Source organism: Taeniopygia guttata, chromosome 8, assembly GCF_048771995.1.
Source record: "Taeniopygia guttata chromosome 8, bTaeGut7.mat, whole genome shotgun sequence".
NCBI lineage: Eukaryota > Metazoa > Chordata > Aves > Passeriformes > Estrildidae > Taeniopygia > Taeniopygia guttata.
The window spans coordinates 24105192-24122278 of record NC_133033.1 but is presented as its reverse complement, the minus strand read 5'-3'; the positions used below and the strand labels follow the sequence as shown (position 1 = coordinate 24122278).

Genomic DNA, 17087 nt, shown 5'->3' with positions numbered 1-17087 from the left:
TAATATTTCTTTTCAACCTATCTCCTCATTTTCTCAAAAGTTTTCACTTAATTTAATCATCATAAGCAAATTTTCTTACTGCTCCTCTCCTCCCAGCACGATCAGTTTGGGGTGTAAAACACCTCCCACCCATGCTGGGATCACACTGCAGGACACTTGCTCCTGTTAGAGATTTCCTTATCTTTTTGCTGTTAAAGCTTTATTCTTCAAACTGGTGAGGCATCAGCAATGGCAATAAGCTACAGTGTGGGGTTTTAAGCCAAGTGTTTACCCTTTGCATTACAGAAGTGAAAAAAAACCCCAAATAATAAAGCATCTTAAGTTAATTTTAGAAGACAAATTGAATAATAGTAAGGAAATCAGGGCAAGAAATAATGGCTACAAACATTTGACTTTGAACAACATTTTTTCTATGATCAGAAAGCTTCTAACATGAATAATTCTGTTCATAAGGCCATAATCATGGTCATTCATTAACAGTTTCAAAAAGTTATTGAAAAGACAGGTAAAAGCTCCCTTACTTTATACACATTCCTTGAAAAATCCAACAGGAAAAAAATCTAGCAAATTTAAGTGTGGATTTAATAAACTACTAATTTATCAACTATGTATTGCACTTCTGAGAGCAAGTAACTTGTCAGAAGTGGACATAAACTATAAAAATAATAGGAAGCTACATACAAGTATGACCAAAAGGTGACAACTCCTGTAGCACCTGCATTTTACAAGTGATTCAGTGAAAGCTGACTCACTAGATACAAGTATGTACTAGAATATGCTGAGAATTTTGGTCATTAATTTATGTCTCAGCGTGTACAAAGAAATGCTTGAGTCGCTCATCAAAAGTACAACTTGTGGTTAATCAGAAAATTAGGATATATGATCCAAGACACAGAACAGTCCAAGAAAACAGCACTGGTTTCAGGACCAGTATTAAACCCAACTTTCCTCAAACAGAAAGATACACTGAAATGAAAAATTCTCTTATTTTCTGATACCCATACTATTCACAGCCTCTGAAGAAAAACACATTTATGTGCCCAGCTCAACCCTCCTGCTGTTCTTTATGATACTGTCTTTAGATTAGATTCATCCTTCTACCACAAGGCTGCTAAAGAACGTTCTCTTGAATGTAGAAGGTTGAATTAAAGATATAAAAGTAATAATATTTCTGCTCCTACTTTGTCATCCTGGCCATCTGAAGAGACTTCCTTTCCACATAACTTCTTCAGCTTCTTTTTAGACATCTTCAAATCCTAAAAAAAAAAAAGTGTGTTGTCTTTATTGCTTAAGTTTTTAGATCCAGATGAGATAAAAATAAGTTTTAACTGCACAGAGAAAAATACTTTATAATAGTTCTCTTTTGTTTTCTCATTACAGAGACACAGCAGATCTCAACAGGGTTAATTCACATCTGAGGGGACACCAGAGCAGAAAGGACAGCAATTACACCTCCTCAGAGACACCTATTTTGTACCAGCAAACAAACAAAAACTAGTATTCTTCAACACTAAGCGGTATAACCAAGTTTTAAGACCATCAGACATTGTCAGGGGCTGCCCAGGGGGCGTTGGAGTCCTCATCCCTTCAGGTGCCCAAAGAAGGCCTGGACGTGATGCTCTGAGCTGCGCCACGCTGGGGACCGGGCACAGCTTGGCTCGAGGGGCTTGTTGGGCTTTTCCAGCCCAGCTGCAGCTGTGACTGTCCAAGGCAGTCCCGACCGTGTGGCTGTCACCTTCGGCCCCTCCCGAGGATGGAGCAGTCACAGTGACACCCCGCAGCAGCCCCTTCACACCAAGAGGAAGCTCAGGGGAGCTGTGGAAGGCTCCAGCCGGAGCTCCCAGACCCCGGACCCGAGCAGGGGAGCCCGGGAGCGGCTCCGCCCTGAGGCGCGGCAGTAGCCGGCTCTGAGGGAGCCTCCCGCGGGGCTGAGGGGCGGCAGCTCCTGCCCCACTCCCTCCGAGGGGACAGCGCGGGGGCCCGCACGGCACCCGGGGCGCTGCCAACACAGCTTCCCTTCCTCCCTCCTCGCAGGACGCCGTGCCTCACCCCGCTCGGCCGCTCCCCGGGCGGGCCCCGCGGCTGTCGGGGCCGTTCGGGCGGCTCCGGCCGTGCCCAGCGCGGCTGCCCCGGCCCCGGCGCGGCTCCTCCTCCGCCGCGGTGCGCGCCGGGCCGGCCGGGCGCGCTGGGAAGTGTAGGCGGAGCTGCTCTGCCTCGGCGTGCAGCGGGAACATGGCTGCGCTGGAGGCGGCGGAGGCCGCGCTGGGGCGGCGGCAGGAGCACCATGAGGATGAGGAGGAGGAAAACCACAACCATGACCGTGAAGGCGGCGGCGAGCCGGCGGCGTTCAGTGAGAGCGGGCGGGGATCGGGCGGCTGAGGGGAGCCGGGCCCTCTGTGCCGGGCTGAGGGCGGGCGGGCGCCATGCGGAGCCCGGCCGGGTTTGAATTTACACCGCGGCCGGGTTTGAATTTACACCGCGGCCGGGTTTGAATTTACACCGCGGCCGGGTTTGAATTTACACCGCGGCCGGGTTTGAATTTACACCGCGGCCGAGTTTGAATTTACACCGCGGCCGGGTTTGAATTTACAATCCGGGGCCGCTTCCCGTCTCTGTCCGCCCGCGCTGGGAGGCGCAGGCTCCCGGTTCTCCCGTTCTCCCGGCGCGGTGCGGGGCCACACGTGTTCCCGCCGGGCCTCGCTGCGCTTCAACCCGCGCTCCTGTCGCTTCTTTCTTCCCCGAATTTACCGATACTTTGCCTTTGAGGATCATTTATTATTCTATGATGTCCCCTGGGGAGCCCGAAGTGCGGGCTTAGCCGCGTATCTTTCCTCGCAGATTTTTAAACCAAACCGTGTTTGCGCCCTGTACTCCAGGATGAGCCTGCTGGAGCAGCGAGGTTGGACCACCGTGGTCCTTCCGACCTGACCCGCTCTGGGATCCTGTAAATTGGTTTTGCTGGACTTCCAGTTCCCAGGGTGAGCCCTTGCTGCCAGCCCTTTGCTGCTGCAGCCTTACGGGTGGCGTGAACTGACTCTTCTAATTAATTCTTTTTCTCGTGTAGGGTTACTTTAGGCTCTCCGAAGAAGAATTATTCTCTTTGTGTGTGATCAGTGATTCCCGGTGGGCATTTAAAAAATCCTGACTCTTGGTTCGGTAGCAGCCTGCCTTTCTTCATCATTCAATGTGAAAGCTTACATCTCTCTTTGTACATTTACATATTAACTAGCTTTTTTTACAGATATGCGTATTATCCTTTTCAACCATTTTAACATCTCCACGTGCTCTGAAGATGCAGACTGTCCAACTTTTTCTAGCTGCTGTACTCTCACTATATGTTTTTATATCTGTTTCCACTTTCCCCGCTACTAATCAATAGTTGTTAGGAAATTCTTACTAAACTTGCTTTTACTTACTCGTTTTCTTTCTATCTTTATATTAATAAACCATGTAGAAACTATCACCAGGAATCCTGCAACTTTTTAATGGAGCAGTAGGCTTCATGCAAATCTTTCTTAGGTGAGTTGTTGTCTTAAAACAGGTCTGTGAGGAGCACAGCAACAATCTCTTGGTAGCAATACACCTCCTGATAGATTTTAAGATAGGTAGAATTATTTTACTCTGTGCTTCTGTTTTTTCAGATTTTTGAGCCCCTATCTTCTGGTATTCCTGGCATTTTCTCTTTCGGTCAGTTTTTGTAATAACAGATATTTTTACCCAACAGCAATGTTTAAAAGAAAACAAACAGAAGTAGGCCAGGGGAATCTGAAGAATTGCTGTACGATCCTTCCAGCCTGTCTTAACTTTTGGTCAGAAATAGGTGGATAGAGAAGACCAGTGAAATCAGAGAATCATGGAATGGTTTGGGTTGGAAGGAACCTTAAAGCCCATCCTGTTCCAGCCCCGCTATGGGCAGGGACAGCTTCCACTATCCCAGGTTGCTCCCTCCACATCCAGAGAACAACCATCCATTCCCGCATCCTCTGGAAATAACTTCCAACACAAACCTTTTTGTAGGTCCGTATTTTCTCCATGAGGTGCATCCCAGTATGTGTGTCAGGACAGACAGCTTGTGGCTGCCTTTTGTGCTCTCTCTGCACCTCCTGTCTGTCCCATCCAGGCTGGAAAGCCTTGGCCTGCTCTGTTGCTTCTCAGTAGTTGCAAAGCAATGCCAGAGCTTTGTTTCTTGTTACTCATGGTTGACTAGTCCCACCTGTCCCCTGGAATCTTGCTGGGAGCAGGATAATATTTATAGATTTATGTGGCTTTCTGAATCCTTTCCTAGTGCTTCCTTATATCCCTCGGAGAAGGGTCAGACCACACCTGGGGATTTCCACCTTTTCCTTCAGTTATTTTCCCCGGGTTTGACTATTCTCATTCTTACTTTATTGCCCCATCTCTCAGCCTCATTAAATGCTTGAAATTCTTCACCAGGCCAGGCAAATAATTCATTTGCTAATGATGATGGCACCAGCACTTACCCTCATCTCTGCCTGTGCTGATAGCACATTCCTGCCTAAGTCCCTTCTTTCATACTGTGTGATTCATGAACTAAACTTTTACCAAACTTTTTTAGCTGATAGTAAATTGTCAGGAGAATTTGAAGCTCTTCCTTGCCTGCTTTGCCTTGCATCACTGCATCCTGCCAAAAAACACGTGTAAATGCTATTTTGTTCATCTTAAACATCTGATACTGATGTGTGAATAGTCATTTCAGCTGTCCAAAATGACATTATTCCACAGTGGTTTCCAAGGATAATTGGAGTGAAAATTCATTCCTACGTATTTTTTTTTTCCTCCTTCATGTTTGTAGTCAGCACCACATTATTTGGAACATGTTTGTATAGTTCAGTTACATCAATGACACTTTTACGGTGTTTTTGTTTGATTTTAAGATGGTTTGGTGATCTCTGAAAACGTGAAAAGCAACAACATTGGTGTGAAAATTCCCGAGTCAGAATTGGATGCAGAAGACAAAGGAGCAGAGGAAGAACGCCCAAGGGAATCTGATAGCAACATTTTGGATGTATCATCTGATTACCCACGAGGTTTGTTAATAAACTCTTAATATTTGTGCCATGTGCTGGAGGAAAGGTAGAAATACTAGGTAGGAAAGGTAAAGAGTGTGTGAAATCTCATTTTAAAACTCACCTCTGTATCCTGACCATGTGGATCAGTTGCTTTGTCTGGCATAAGAAAACCTGAAGATTTATGCTGTTAAAACGTTGTAAAGCTTAAAGTTGCTACAGAATGTGTGTTACAGTGGACTGGGAAGTTTAGTGTGCTGGAATCAATAAAGCAGATTTCAATCTAATTTTTTTGGTATTGGCAAATTCTGACTGATAAGTTGAAAAATCAGGTGGTAGATTTAAAGGTTAAATGGTTTACGAATGGTTCTTCACTAAGGGAAAGAAAAAAATTGTAGAATTTAATGTACCCTGGCTCTACAATGAATAATTGTTCTTAAATTTGGTCCACTTATAGTTGATACTTAGTGTTGCCAGTGAGTTCATATGATGGTTTTGTACTGCTTTTGTGCATGATTTGCATTCACTAACAATGCTGAGCAGTTAAACCAGGTGTAAAGGGAATGTGACTTGATCTTTTCAGCTGTTTTTTTTTAATTAGAGTCTTTCTATCTTATAAAGTTTGTGTGTCAGTATTAAAAGGAAGTAGAAATATATTAAAATACATGGATCTTATTAAGCAGCTATTCTGGGGATAATTTTTGCAGTCATTTGTGCTACCATGGAAGTAAAAGGACAAAAACAAGTCTTTCAGTCGCTACTGCAGTCATTCCTCTAACAGTGCTAGGTTTGATATGTTGCATAGAAAAGTAGCAATAAACTAAAAGCAAATTTTAAACTAAGAATGTTTTACTTCTAAATATTTCTGGATTTTTTTTTTAGACAAACATATTTCAATTCAGAGGCACCTTGCTGATCTAGAGAAACTGGCTGACCTGAGAGAAGGTGAGTTTTACACAGCAGTGTCCCAGAACACAGATCTTTGTGTTACAGGTATTTACATTTTCCGTTAGATTTTATCTTTATCACACTACATATATTTATCATATTTAGAGATGAGGGGTTTTGTAAAAAAGGGCTTTTTCATTTATTCTCTTGTTCCTCTGCTAAATTCTGCCTGAGAGGTTGTTTGACATTCAGCTAGTTTTTAATTAGGTGTTGAAGCCCTTGAAGCAGTAACCTTTGTACACAGCCTTGCCTTTGTTTTTTATGTCTCACATGCAGGATTTTCAAGAATTATTTTATATTTTTCAAAATTATATACGGTACACTGCCTTATTTTGCAGCTTAAATAGATATCAGCTGCTTGTTTTGTCCAAAAGATTTAGGAGTTAGAACAACACAATCTTTTTCTAACCTCTTGATTTGTTGGGAGTCTTGTTTTGTTTTGTTTTGTTTTTTTAAACATTTCAAGTCTTTGCATGTCATCTGTAAAGTTCTGTTGTTCCTCAGTACTTCTCAGAACTTTTATTAGCTTCATGTTGCTGGAGTAAAAAATACTAGAAACCAAAACCCAAAGGTTGTCAAAGTTAATATTTTTTAAAGCTATAGGGATTTTGGTCTATAGTCTATGGAGCAGAAAGAGGCAACACTTAAATTTGAAGTTTGTGCATGAAATAGAATGTTCCCTGAGGATTTCATCTCTAACTTGTGTTGATTTTACTTTCAGCCTTTTTTCTCTTGGCCTGCATCTCAGCTAACAGAAGTGGTAACTGCATTTCATGTTTCTTACAGTTTTTAATTGTATTTTCAGATAAAAGGACGCCTTGTCCATTGTGTCCTGAAGAGAAATTCAAAGCTTGCTATAGCCACAAACTCCATCGTCACTTGCAGAATTTGCACTGGAAGGTTTCTGTTGAATTTGAAGGTAATGGCAATTGAGTTTGAATAGTAAACACTAGAAGAAATTGAGGGTATGTTCTGTGTTTCATCTTTCAAAATTCCTCTTAAGTATTTTGTTACCAGCTCTGGATTAGAACCATATTTTGACAGAATGAATTTTAAGGTGGGTTGTAAAATGTAAATGTGAAAGAACCCTCCAGCGAGAACGGTTACAATTATGCATTTTCTCTTTAGAAAAGCACCAATAATTGCTTGGTATGTCATGAAAATTACCATAAAATTTAAAATAATGTGTCATGAAAACTACTTCAATAAAAGTTTTAGTTATATATTAATAATAATCAGACACACACTGGTGATCAGTTTTGGTGGATCATAAAGATTCCATGGGTTCTGATAAACCCTTGAAGTCTTTATGTAGTATCAGTATTTAGTAGCTTTAATGTTTTTTTTAAATAAACTCTGTGATCTGCTTGTAAGATGCATTAAAATCCCTGCAAGAAATTTAGAAGGGAAAATAAAGTGAGCAGTGTGTGTTTTTTAAAAATCCAGGTGTATGGGTTTGTGGGAAATAAAGTGACTATTTAGAGGATGGCAAGATAAAAGTTGCACTATAAATGTTCCAACAGGAGTATCAGGTATCTCATTTTGGTTTTCTTTAACTTTGTAACATCTGTTTATAGTTGTCTTCACACAAGTCTTTTAGCCAGGTAGCAATATTTTTGTGAAAGACTCACAGGCCCTTTTGAACTGGAGACTTGGTGTAGCTTTATAAGATACTCAGAGACTTATTTTAATCAATTTTAAATTATTTGCATTTTGAAGTTTAAAGCATATAATTAGCTGATAAATTTCCCTGTGCAGAGAGTGAATGTACCAGATAATTGGTGATGTTCTTTTGTTGCTGTCTGGTGAAATCTGATGTGAGAGCACGTGGTGCAGGCCACAGACATGCTGTTCATTAACTGGTCTGGGATGGCATTTGTTTTCCAGGGTACAGAATGTGCATCTGTCACTTATCCTGTCGGCCAGTAAAACCCAACCTTGTTGGAGACCAGGTAAAAATGCTGAATCACAGGAATTCTTGCTACTGTACTAAGTGGGGGAATTGGGTGACTGAGGGGAACTTTCGAGATCTGCTGAGTTGCCAAATACAACTTGCTCCTCTGTCTGTGATGCCAAAAGCTTGTTAGTCCAGGATGTGTGGTAGAGCCCTTGAGTAGCTGCATGTGCTTGTACCTCTCTTACTGTGGGGAACAGCTGCCTACATCAGCTCTGGCTGTAGATTCCAGATATTTTGAATGCTCTAGAGGTAACAGACTTCTCATATGCTGTGTTCAGTTTTACTTCAAGCATGTTTTATGTATTTGAAACTACATTAAAAGACACTATTTTACAGACATTTTCAAAGATGGGAGCTCATTACCACTGTATCATCTGCTCAGCAACTATAGTACGAAGAACTGACATGATAGGTCACATTAATCGTCACGTGAATAAAGGAGAGACTGAGTCAAGGTTTATCACAGGTGAGCTCTGGCTGACAGGAAACATTCAGTCTTTTTCTGTTATAGACCACATGCAATAACTGTGACAAGGGGTGGGAGACATAGGAAAAATTCAGAAACAGAGTTAGCCTTTCTAATGAAAAATCTGTCCTTAATATTTCAGAGCTTTTGTTTCATCAGAGGTGCAGCAGAGTTGTGATATAGTATTGCATTGATCAGTCCCTGAGTTCTTATTGAGAACACATATAGTGTTATAGGGTTCCCCTCACCCTTAATGTTGTAAGTACCAGCTTGTGTGCCTCCAAAAGAGTGAGGACGTGGCATCCACAGAAAAAAAAAGTCTGGAGTAGATCTTTCTGCAGTGTAAAAATCCTTAGCTTTTCATCCAGACTGCACCAGCCTGGCTGGGTTCCCAAAACAAGGTGATATTTTTTCAGTCTCAGATGATCAGGATGGAGGTGTCAGTAGTTCTTTGGAAATTGCAGTCCTACCTGACTTTGTCCAGAATGAGACTTTGGTTTCTAATTTGCATAAATTAGGTTACAAACATTTTAAATGATTGGAATGCCAGTAGTTTGATGCCTGGGCATCAGTTTGCATGTCTGAAAAGTGATAGTAGTACCACATTCCATATCTTTATAGATTTTGTGCTATGAAATACAGTAATGTCTGTGTGCTTCCCTTCAGAGCTGTGAGTAAAGAATGGCTCACTTAGCATTTTTTTAACAAAACGCATGAGGCATTTGCATCTCCTCAAGGTGGGAGGAGAAATCCAGAGGTTTTGTGGTCTATAGGCACTTGGCTGCTCTTGGGGCTCCTGAAGGTGGACCAGATACACCATGTGTGTGTTTGAAAGCCCTGAGAGAGGCAGGGTGAGCACTGGGACATATCCAGTTGTTACAAATTTTTACTGGTTGTTCCTAGGTACAGTTTAGACTGGGGATGAATTGCTTAGAGGAATGGCAGCCTGTGTTTACAGTTGTCAGATCTGAAAGCTTGTTTTGCCACAGACCATCTACACAGAACTCTAGTGCTGGAATTGTCCATGTGCTTGTGCTGTTCATGAACATTTCATGGGGCTGTTCAATAGCTTAAAATAGATCAAGGATTTTCAGGGATTTTTGTAGTTCATTGAGACACATTCAGGATTCTGTTAATAGGGTTTTAATTAATTAGTAATGTATTATGTTTAAACATGCAAAACAAATGTGCTAAGCCTCAGGCTCAGGGGCTGGCTTTTTAAAATTGGAATGGATACACATAAGAGCCCAACTAAGAAACAAGTCTGGTATTTTATAAGAAGAAAATTGCAGTAGAGCATGATCCTGATTTGCCACTTGAGATTAGATGATGAATTATTGCCTGCTTCTCCCCTCATCCTTGTAAACTGGTCCATGTGCTGGTTGGATTGCAGCATAACCCAGACTTCTTGCTTTATGGGAGCAGTTTTTCAATGTAACTTACCAACTAATAATGTTAATATTAATTTCAGTTCTCACCAGTTCTTTCCTTCTGCCTCAATTACGTGTTTCAGCTCGTGCTCCCAAGTCGTCCTACAGAGTGGTGAAGGAGTCAGCCACAGATGTGCAGGTTCTTCCCAACCACTCCACGCCCCAGAAAACAGATTCCTATTTTAATCCTAAAATGAAACTCAACAGGTGAGAGAGCAGGGAGTGGGAGGATGCATCAGAGGGGGTGGGGAGTTTGTAGTGAAAAATCTGTGTTTTGAAAGGCAAAACCTCTGTTCAGAGGGCAGGGGAAAAAGTTTCTCATCAGAAAACCCTTATTGATAAATAATATTTATATCCAAAACCATTATATGTGAAATAGTGTTATTTCTGAAGTAATTAAATGTTTTCCTGTAATTAGTAGATCTTACTTTAAGAATACCTTGCTGTAGAATTCAACTTTTCAGCACAACTGAGGTTTTTATTTACAGTTCTTCCCTGTAAAAAGTGGAGTTTAGCTTAAATATCCCACTGTTAGTTTAAAGGGAAGCAAAAATGTTCTCTGTTCTCTCAACTTACAGACTATGGCCATTTTTATCTTCCAGGCAGTTGATATTCTGTGCACTGGCTGTACTTGCTGGGGAGCGCAAACCCATTGAATGTTTGGATGCTTTTGGTGCCACTGGTAAAGTCCATTTCTTTAACATTTTGGTTAATATCTAATAGGAGGAAGCAGCAGTGACTCATAACTGACAACACATACTCAAAAATAATGTGAAGTACACAATTATTTTCTTTCTTAGGCAGGGAGTCCTGAGCTTCCATACAAAAAGACAGCTATCAAAAGCTGTATTAAGGCTTTTAAAAAGGCTGTAATAATATTAAAGTTCAGTGGTCTTCTTTAAATCAGTTGTCTTATTACTGTCCTTAAATTCTACTTTTCCACAGGTATCATGGGATTGCAGTGGGCAAAGCACCTCAGAAGTTCTGTGAAAGTTACAATTAATGATTGTAATGAAAATTCTGTGACAATTATTAAGGAAAATTGTCATTTAAACAAAATGAAGGTGAAACTGAGCATTAAGGAAGAAGACAATGGTGAAACTGTGGGAAATGGAGAAGAAAACAGTGACACCATTGAGGTGACAAAAATGGATGCCAATGTTGTCATGCATTTGAGATCATTTGATTTTATGTGAGTGTTGAATGTTTCTGTCGATTTTCTGGTTTGGTAATGACACACCCCACCCCACTTCACAGTATATGATTATTTGGAGAAATTGGAATGATAAAAGAATCAACCAGCAGTCACTTGAAATGTAATTTTGTTGTCCCAGAAATGGTGAGGGGACAGAACTTTAATCTTAAATGTTTCAGAAAGTGCTGGAAAAATATTAACCTTTTTGACATTCAGAATGGATTATAAAAATACATGAAAATTTTAACCAAGGCTGTTTTTTTTTTTTTTTATAACTTCATTGTCAGTTTGCTGAAGGGAAATACCAAATCAGTTTTGGGTTTTTTTAAAACTTATTTTAGTTTAAAATACTGGTTTTTGCATTTCTTGTTTTTATCTATTTTGCAGCATATTAACGTTGAATTAAAGCAGGCTGATTCTTCCAGGTTGGGTATATAGATGCATGCACTCAAACCCTATACAGATATCAAAATAAGTGATGGGATTTTTGTATGTTATTAATGAATAACATCCAGATCTAAGCATTGCTGGAAGTTTTAGTCCTGTTCTTTCTTCCTGTTTTAAATGTGATCATAGGTGAAGGTTATAAAACAGTGCTTTCCTCAGTGTAAAGCCAGACTTTGGAGCATTTATAGACACTCAGTGGTACATCCTTTCTTTTCAGCCATTTGGACCCCTTTGGAACTTCTGTGGATTACCTGGACTCTGCCTTTAGAAACGTGAGAAACCTTGGGATTGTGTCAGTGACATCCACAGACATCAGCTCCCTCTATGCCAAGGCTCAGCACGTGGCCCTGCGTCACTACGGCTGCAATATTGTCAGAACAGAGTACTACAAGGAGCTGGCTGCCAGGACTGTAATTGCTGCTGTCGCAAGGTACTGCCAAACCATTTCCAATTAGGGTAAAAAATTATTAGGTAATTATTAGAAATAATTAGTGATTGGGCAAGGCAAAAATGCATCAGCAGGGTAGGGGCAATGGGATGGTAATGTGAAAAAAAATACCCAGACTTGCAAACTCTTCTATTTCTCTACAATTTTGCCATTTTAGAGCTCCACAGGACTTCCTAAAATACAAAAGAAAATGCTTGAATGGCTTCTAGCTAAGCCTTTCAGTTACACTTCCTTTAGTGGAACCACTGCAGATCCTCATACTTGAGGTTAAAAAGATGAATGTGAGTAATGACTTGTGAAATCAGTTATTTGCATATAGATACCGTAGCTAAACTCAGTCTGTTAAAGAAATGAAGACCTAAAACCTAATTGGAGAAAAAAGTACAGGCAAGAGGGTGGGACAACTGCTTGGGAAAGATGAGGAGGAAATGAAATCACCAGAGGGTTTGAGAATGCCAGAGCATAAATACTGAGATGAACATGTTTAGATTTCCCTTGTCCTCTCCCTGCACATGTGATGGTGCAGGTGGCAGACCACTATTTCTAGCTGTGATAAGAAGAAGTAAAATTAGATTTGCTCGGTCTGCCAGAAAGGCCACAAAATGAGGCACTTCAGAAAGAACACTTCCTCTTGATCTCTCAAATCTTCAGTACCCCTGTCTAGGAAGTGGATGGGCTGAAGAACCGTGCAGCAGGTTCAGGTGTCCATGGCAGTGTTTGCCTGCTGAATTCAGTACAATGTGGCTTTTGTGTGTGTTCTCCCCCCAGAGCTGCAGCTCGCTGTAACAAAGGCATCGAAGTGCTGCTGGCAGTAGCTCTGGAACACTTTGTTCTGGTGGTGGTCAGAGTTTTACGGGGCCCAACCCCTGCAGATGACTCTGCAAAGAAGGTCCGATACCTCATCCACTGCAAGTGGTGTGAAGAGAGGGTTTTCCAGAGAGAGGGCAATATGGTGGAAGGTAAATGGCTTTTCTTTTGCAATTTGTCTCTCTGTTCTGTGCCTTGTTTATATTTACATCCCATTAGTAGCAATTCCCTTGTTTATAACAATGAGTTCTATGTGTGAGGTGGAGAGGGCGCTGTTCCTCATGGCCATGGGCTGGATCAGTTGTCTGCAAGGTTTTTCCTGTAAATGGACTGGATTTGTGGCACAAATCGCTCAGATTGTGGCTGCCCCATCCCTGGAGGTGACCAAGGCCAGGTTGGACAGGGCTTGGAGCATCCTGGGCTAGTGAAAGGTATCCCTGCCATGGTAGGGGGTGGCACTGGATAGGGTTTAAGGTCCCTTCCAACCCAAACCATTCTGAGATTTGTTTCTACACAGGACATCCTCCCAGCTTGCTCTAGCTGCTGGAGCTGCCAGGATGCCTGGTATGTCCATGGATCTTCCACTTCAGGAAAAGCCCGAGGATAGGCCTTTGATACTATTGGGTTCCTTCAGATGGCAGCAGCTGGATAGCTTTTGGTGTCAGATTGCTTTTCTGCTGCATTTCAGTTCCTTAAAATGCAGTGGACTGAGCAGTCTGGCCTTCCCCTGCTGTTGTTAATGGGCTGTGCCTACACACAGGTTAGCAAAGTCAGGATACAGAATCTGCACTCCTGGAGATGCTGGTTTGAATGAATATAAATGCTAAAACCTTGTTTCCAAGTTAGAGGCTCTTGGATAGCTTGCTGTCAACTCATGGTGTCTTTGCCCTGCTCAAAGTCAGATGCATAAGCGTTCAATTAGCCTGGTATTAAAAAGTTGCTGAAAATTCAGAAGTTTTAATAATGGGGATGAGTAGCTGAGTACAGTGTTATGGTAGAGATCTTAAATTTGTAAGTGAATTGTTTGCTTAATGCCTGAATTGCACAGGGCTTACTGGACAAGACTCGTAGGTGCACTGTGTTTTGCAGATGTAACTGGATGGTGTTTCAGATTCTGTAGTTGGCACTTACTGTTAACCTGGACAGCTGCTTATGTAAAGGTTGGAAGGCAGATATTTTCCTTATTTCTTGAAAGAAACATAGGGAAGTTACGTTGTTTTTTTTAATTTCAGTGTTTTAACACTGATTACAGATCAAGTCAACCACTAAATCTCACCATGAGCTGCTTGGCAGAAGTGAAAATAGTGTCACACTTCTGCTGTTGTCCTTCCAAATACCTCACTGAAGTGAGCTCCCACTGCATCTCTCTGTCTGTGCAGTAACACAGGCATGGCTGGCTGTTTCCAAACAATTTAAATGCTGTTTTTCTGCTGCAGAAAACCCTTACCAGCAGCTGCCCTGTGACTGCCACGGCAGCATGCCTGGGAAGACAGCAGTGCTTCTTGGTCCTCTCTGGTAAGTTCACATCTGGTAAGGACACATTTGGAGAGTCGCTCCAGGAGCTCTGAAGCTCAGCTATTCATACCATAACCATTTTTATTTTAGCACTACAAAAGGAGGTATGGCAATCAGGAGGAGCTCAGGAAACCGAGTGCAGATTTGAATTTAGTGGGATGTTCAGTTTTTCCTTTTGTTCCGAGCAGTTAATAAATAGAAACACAGCTTAAATTTTCACATTCCTTGCACTTATGGAATATGTCCTGCATAGGAGAACCTGCCTCTGTGTTCCTCTGTTTGCCAGAAGTAACTCCTTTTGTGAAGAATTTATTAAATAAATCATTACATGGGCTGATAGTAATAAATACTACATGGCATGTTAATTATTTTTTGTAGAAACAAGAATAAATATTGTTAAGTATTTAGCCAGTTCAGATCAGTATTAAAAGCGGTTGGCAATCGACAGTATCTTTCTTGTAGGGTTGAATGACTTTCTCAACATCTTGGGGCAGAAATAAAATGACTGTTCTTGAGATCTTGATTTTTTTTTATTTTTTTTAAACAAGACCAGTGTTGTTGTCATAGCAAAAAAATCAATTCAGTGTAACATAATTGCTAATCAATTTGGGCAGGAGAATTTGGAGCAGCTTCCATTAAGAAGCCTTAACTTTTGACTTCTCTTGTGTTTTGTAGGTCAGGAGCTCTCTTTAACACTGGATTCCTCAGGAGGATGCTCCTGGAGGCCGTGCAGTATGGCTTGGATGAAGCTCAACCACTTCTGAAGACATTAATCTGTGAAGCAGAGGGCACAACTCTGAAACATTTTTCTACCCACAGTCCTGGTGACGAGAACAAGCAAGGTAAGAAAAGGAGCAGCCTGTTCACAGAGAGGACTGGCTTTGTGGTGATTTTTAGAGACGCTGATCTGTGATAAGTTACTTAACAGCAGTGTATCCATAGATTTGAATGCATTATTGAATAATTGAATTATTTCCTTTCATGTAATTAAAGCATTTTGCCACTTAACAATGGAATTAATTTTGCCTTATAATTGTATTCTAGAAGAGTGTGGCGTATATATTAGAACATCAAATACTTCTGCAGAATCCTACTTAGGACATGGTAAGTGGAGCATTTTGGTGTAGCTTTTTTTGTATTTAACAGTATTGCACTCTGGAGTTTTTTCCCACCCAGTACTGATTTTATTTTATCTTTATCCAGAATCATATTTATTGGTAAAAGCAGAATGCCAAATACTCTATGAAGGCCAGTTTAATTTACTTGTTACTACTGAAAATGGCCTGTTGATTAAATTCAGGCCCAATTTTACCTCTGCAAACACCAGCTTACAAAAACAGGCACACAGCTGAAGTTGCTGCATGGCTTTGTTTTTGTGTGTACTGTCTGAGGCTTTGCTGGCGTTTTTGGGGTGCCTGTGAGTACTGAGTGGTTTCTGTGGCCTTGTTGTGGTGCAGGCAAGAGGAAAAGTGAGGAGGTGCTGCGCAGCGTGGCGAAGCGCCAGCGGGCCGAGCACAGCGCCGAGCACCCCCCGTTCTACTACAACATCCACCGGCACAGCATCAAGGGCATGAACATGCCAAAGTAAGTGTGGCTTCACCTTCCAACCTGCTCTGACACTGACACACAGCTTGTTCTGAGTCAGCCCTGTCAGCACCATGTCCGTTCTCAATGCAGGGGTTTGGTTTTGCTGCCTTTCTTCCCAGGTTAAATAAGTTCCTGAACTATCTGTCGGAGGCTGGATATCGCGTCAGCCGAACCCACTTCGACCCCATGGGAGTCCGCACCAACGCACCCCTGGCGCAGTTCAAGACTGTTCTCCTGAAGTACAGCACTCCCACCTACGTGGGGGCACAGGCAGAGGGCCCTGTGCATCTCCCTGGAGAGATCCAGGTAGGAGAAGAGGTTCCAGCTGCTGCAGCAATCAAGGTGGAGGAGGCTGAGGTAGCAGAAGATGATAAATCTGGGGTTGCTGCTGCCGTGTACCCCACTCACTGTGCTGCTGAATAATGCAGATGGGTTTGTTCATCAGGATGTTACAGACTTCAGCACACCCTGTTCCAGTAAGCCACTCCCTTTGCCCAAGCTGGAGTTTTACCCTTTTGAGCACCCTATTGTATTTCAAAGGGACAGTTTAGACTTAGGTAACAGAACTAAGCCCTGATCCCAGCATGGCTGTGGTCGCAGAACCAGCACTGTGGGAAGGCTGCTTTTATGCTCACCTCCTTTTCACACTGAAGAAGCATGGAGGCTGCTTTCCACTCTGTCCAAGCCCTACTGCTAGCGCAGCATCCAGGAGGTGGGACAGGGCCAACAGTGTTCAGTATTTTGGAATATGACGTTATTGTGAAACAGCCTGTTCCTAAAATGCATCATTCCTAAAGCCTGGCCAGCTATGATCCAGAGAGAGGGCACGTTCAGGTAAGGTAACAGCACAGGATAAAATGCCCTCTGAGTTAAAGCCAGGCAGTCCTGCCTGGGTGCAGCTGTAGCTCCAGGTTGCACATGTAACTCTGCATTCAGGTCTGTTTCCAGGGTTCTGCCTCCAGGCAGGAGCTGATCCCAGGAGAACAGGAAGGAGCGGTGACATGGCTGTTGCTGAACTTCAGTTTGTAACCGAATTGTAGTGAATTGTGTAGTCACTCTAGGTAGTTGTCTGTTCAGAGCTTACAGTGGTTGTGTGCTGCAGCAAGGTACGGGGACAAGGGACCACAGTGGGTGTTCAGGTGAAGTTTGTGGTGAATTGTCAATAGTAGCTCTGAGCCAAGATCTCTTCTGTGAACGAGCAAAGCTGCCAGGTGTTGGCAGTTCTGGTTTCCTTAAATACATGGCAGCATTCCAGCCAAA

General features: G+C 42.2%; 2 protein-coding genes across 4 annotated transcripts in view; one reads left to right on the top strand and one right to left on the bottom strand.

Annotated features, from left to right (window-relative positions):
• The window catches only part of SWT1 (SWT1 RNA endoribonuclease homolog), a 24671-nt gene extending 22494 nt beyond the window's left edge, over window positions 1-2177 (bottom strand). For all 3 annotated transcript variants that reach the window (XR_003961710.4, XM_030279463.4, XM_030279464.4), the window contains exons 1-2: window positions 2050-2177; window positions 1182-1256 (exon numbers count right to left, since the gene is read on the bottom strand). Coding sequence is in view for 2 of the 3 variants with exons in the window: in XM_030279463.4 (XP_030135323.4) it covers window positions 1182-1247 (66 nt within the window). In the remaining variant the exon portion in view is untranslated. The remainder of the gene's footprint in view (window positions 1-1181; window positions 1257-2049) is intronic.
• On the top strand, window positions 2078-17087 carry TRMT1L (tRNA methyltransferase 1L). The gene is made up of 16 exons (XM_002190981.6): window positions 2078-2350; window positions 4896-5048; window positions 5910-5972; window positions 6781-6894; window positions 7863-7927; window positions 8269-8398; window positions 9912-10035; window positions 10431-10510; window positions 10774-11020; window positions 11688-11900; window positions 12687-12877; window positions 14162-14240; window positions 14916-15082; window positions 15285-15344; window positions 15698-15824; window positions 15947-17087. Exons 1-16 carry the CDS (start codon window positions 2233-2235, stop codon window positions 16248-16250), a joined length of 2235 nt encoding a protein of 744 aa, XP_002191017.5. The 5' UTR covers window positions 2078-2232; the 3' UTR covers window positions 16251-17087.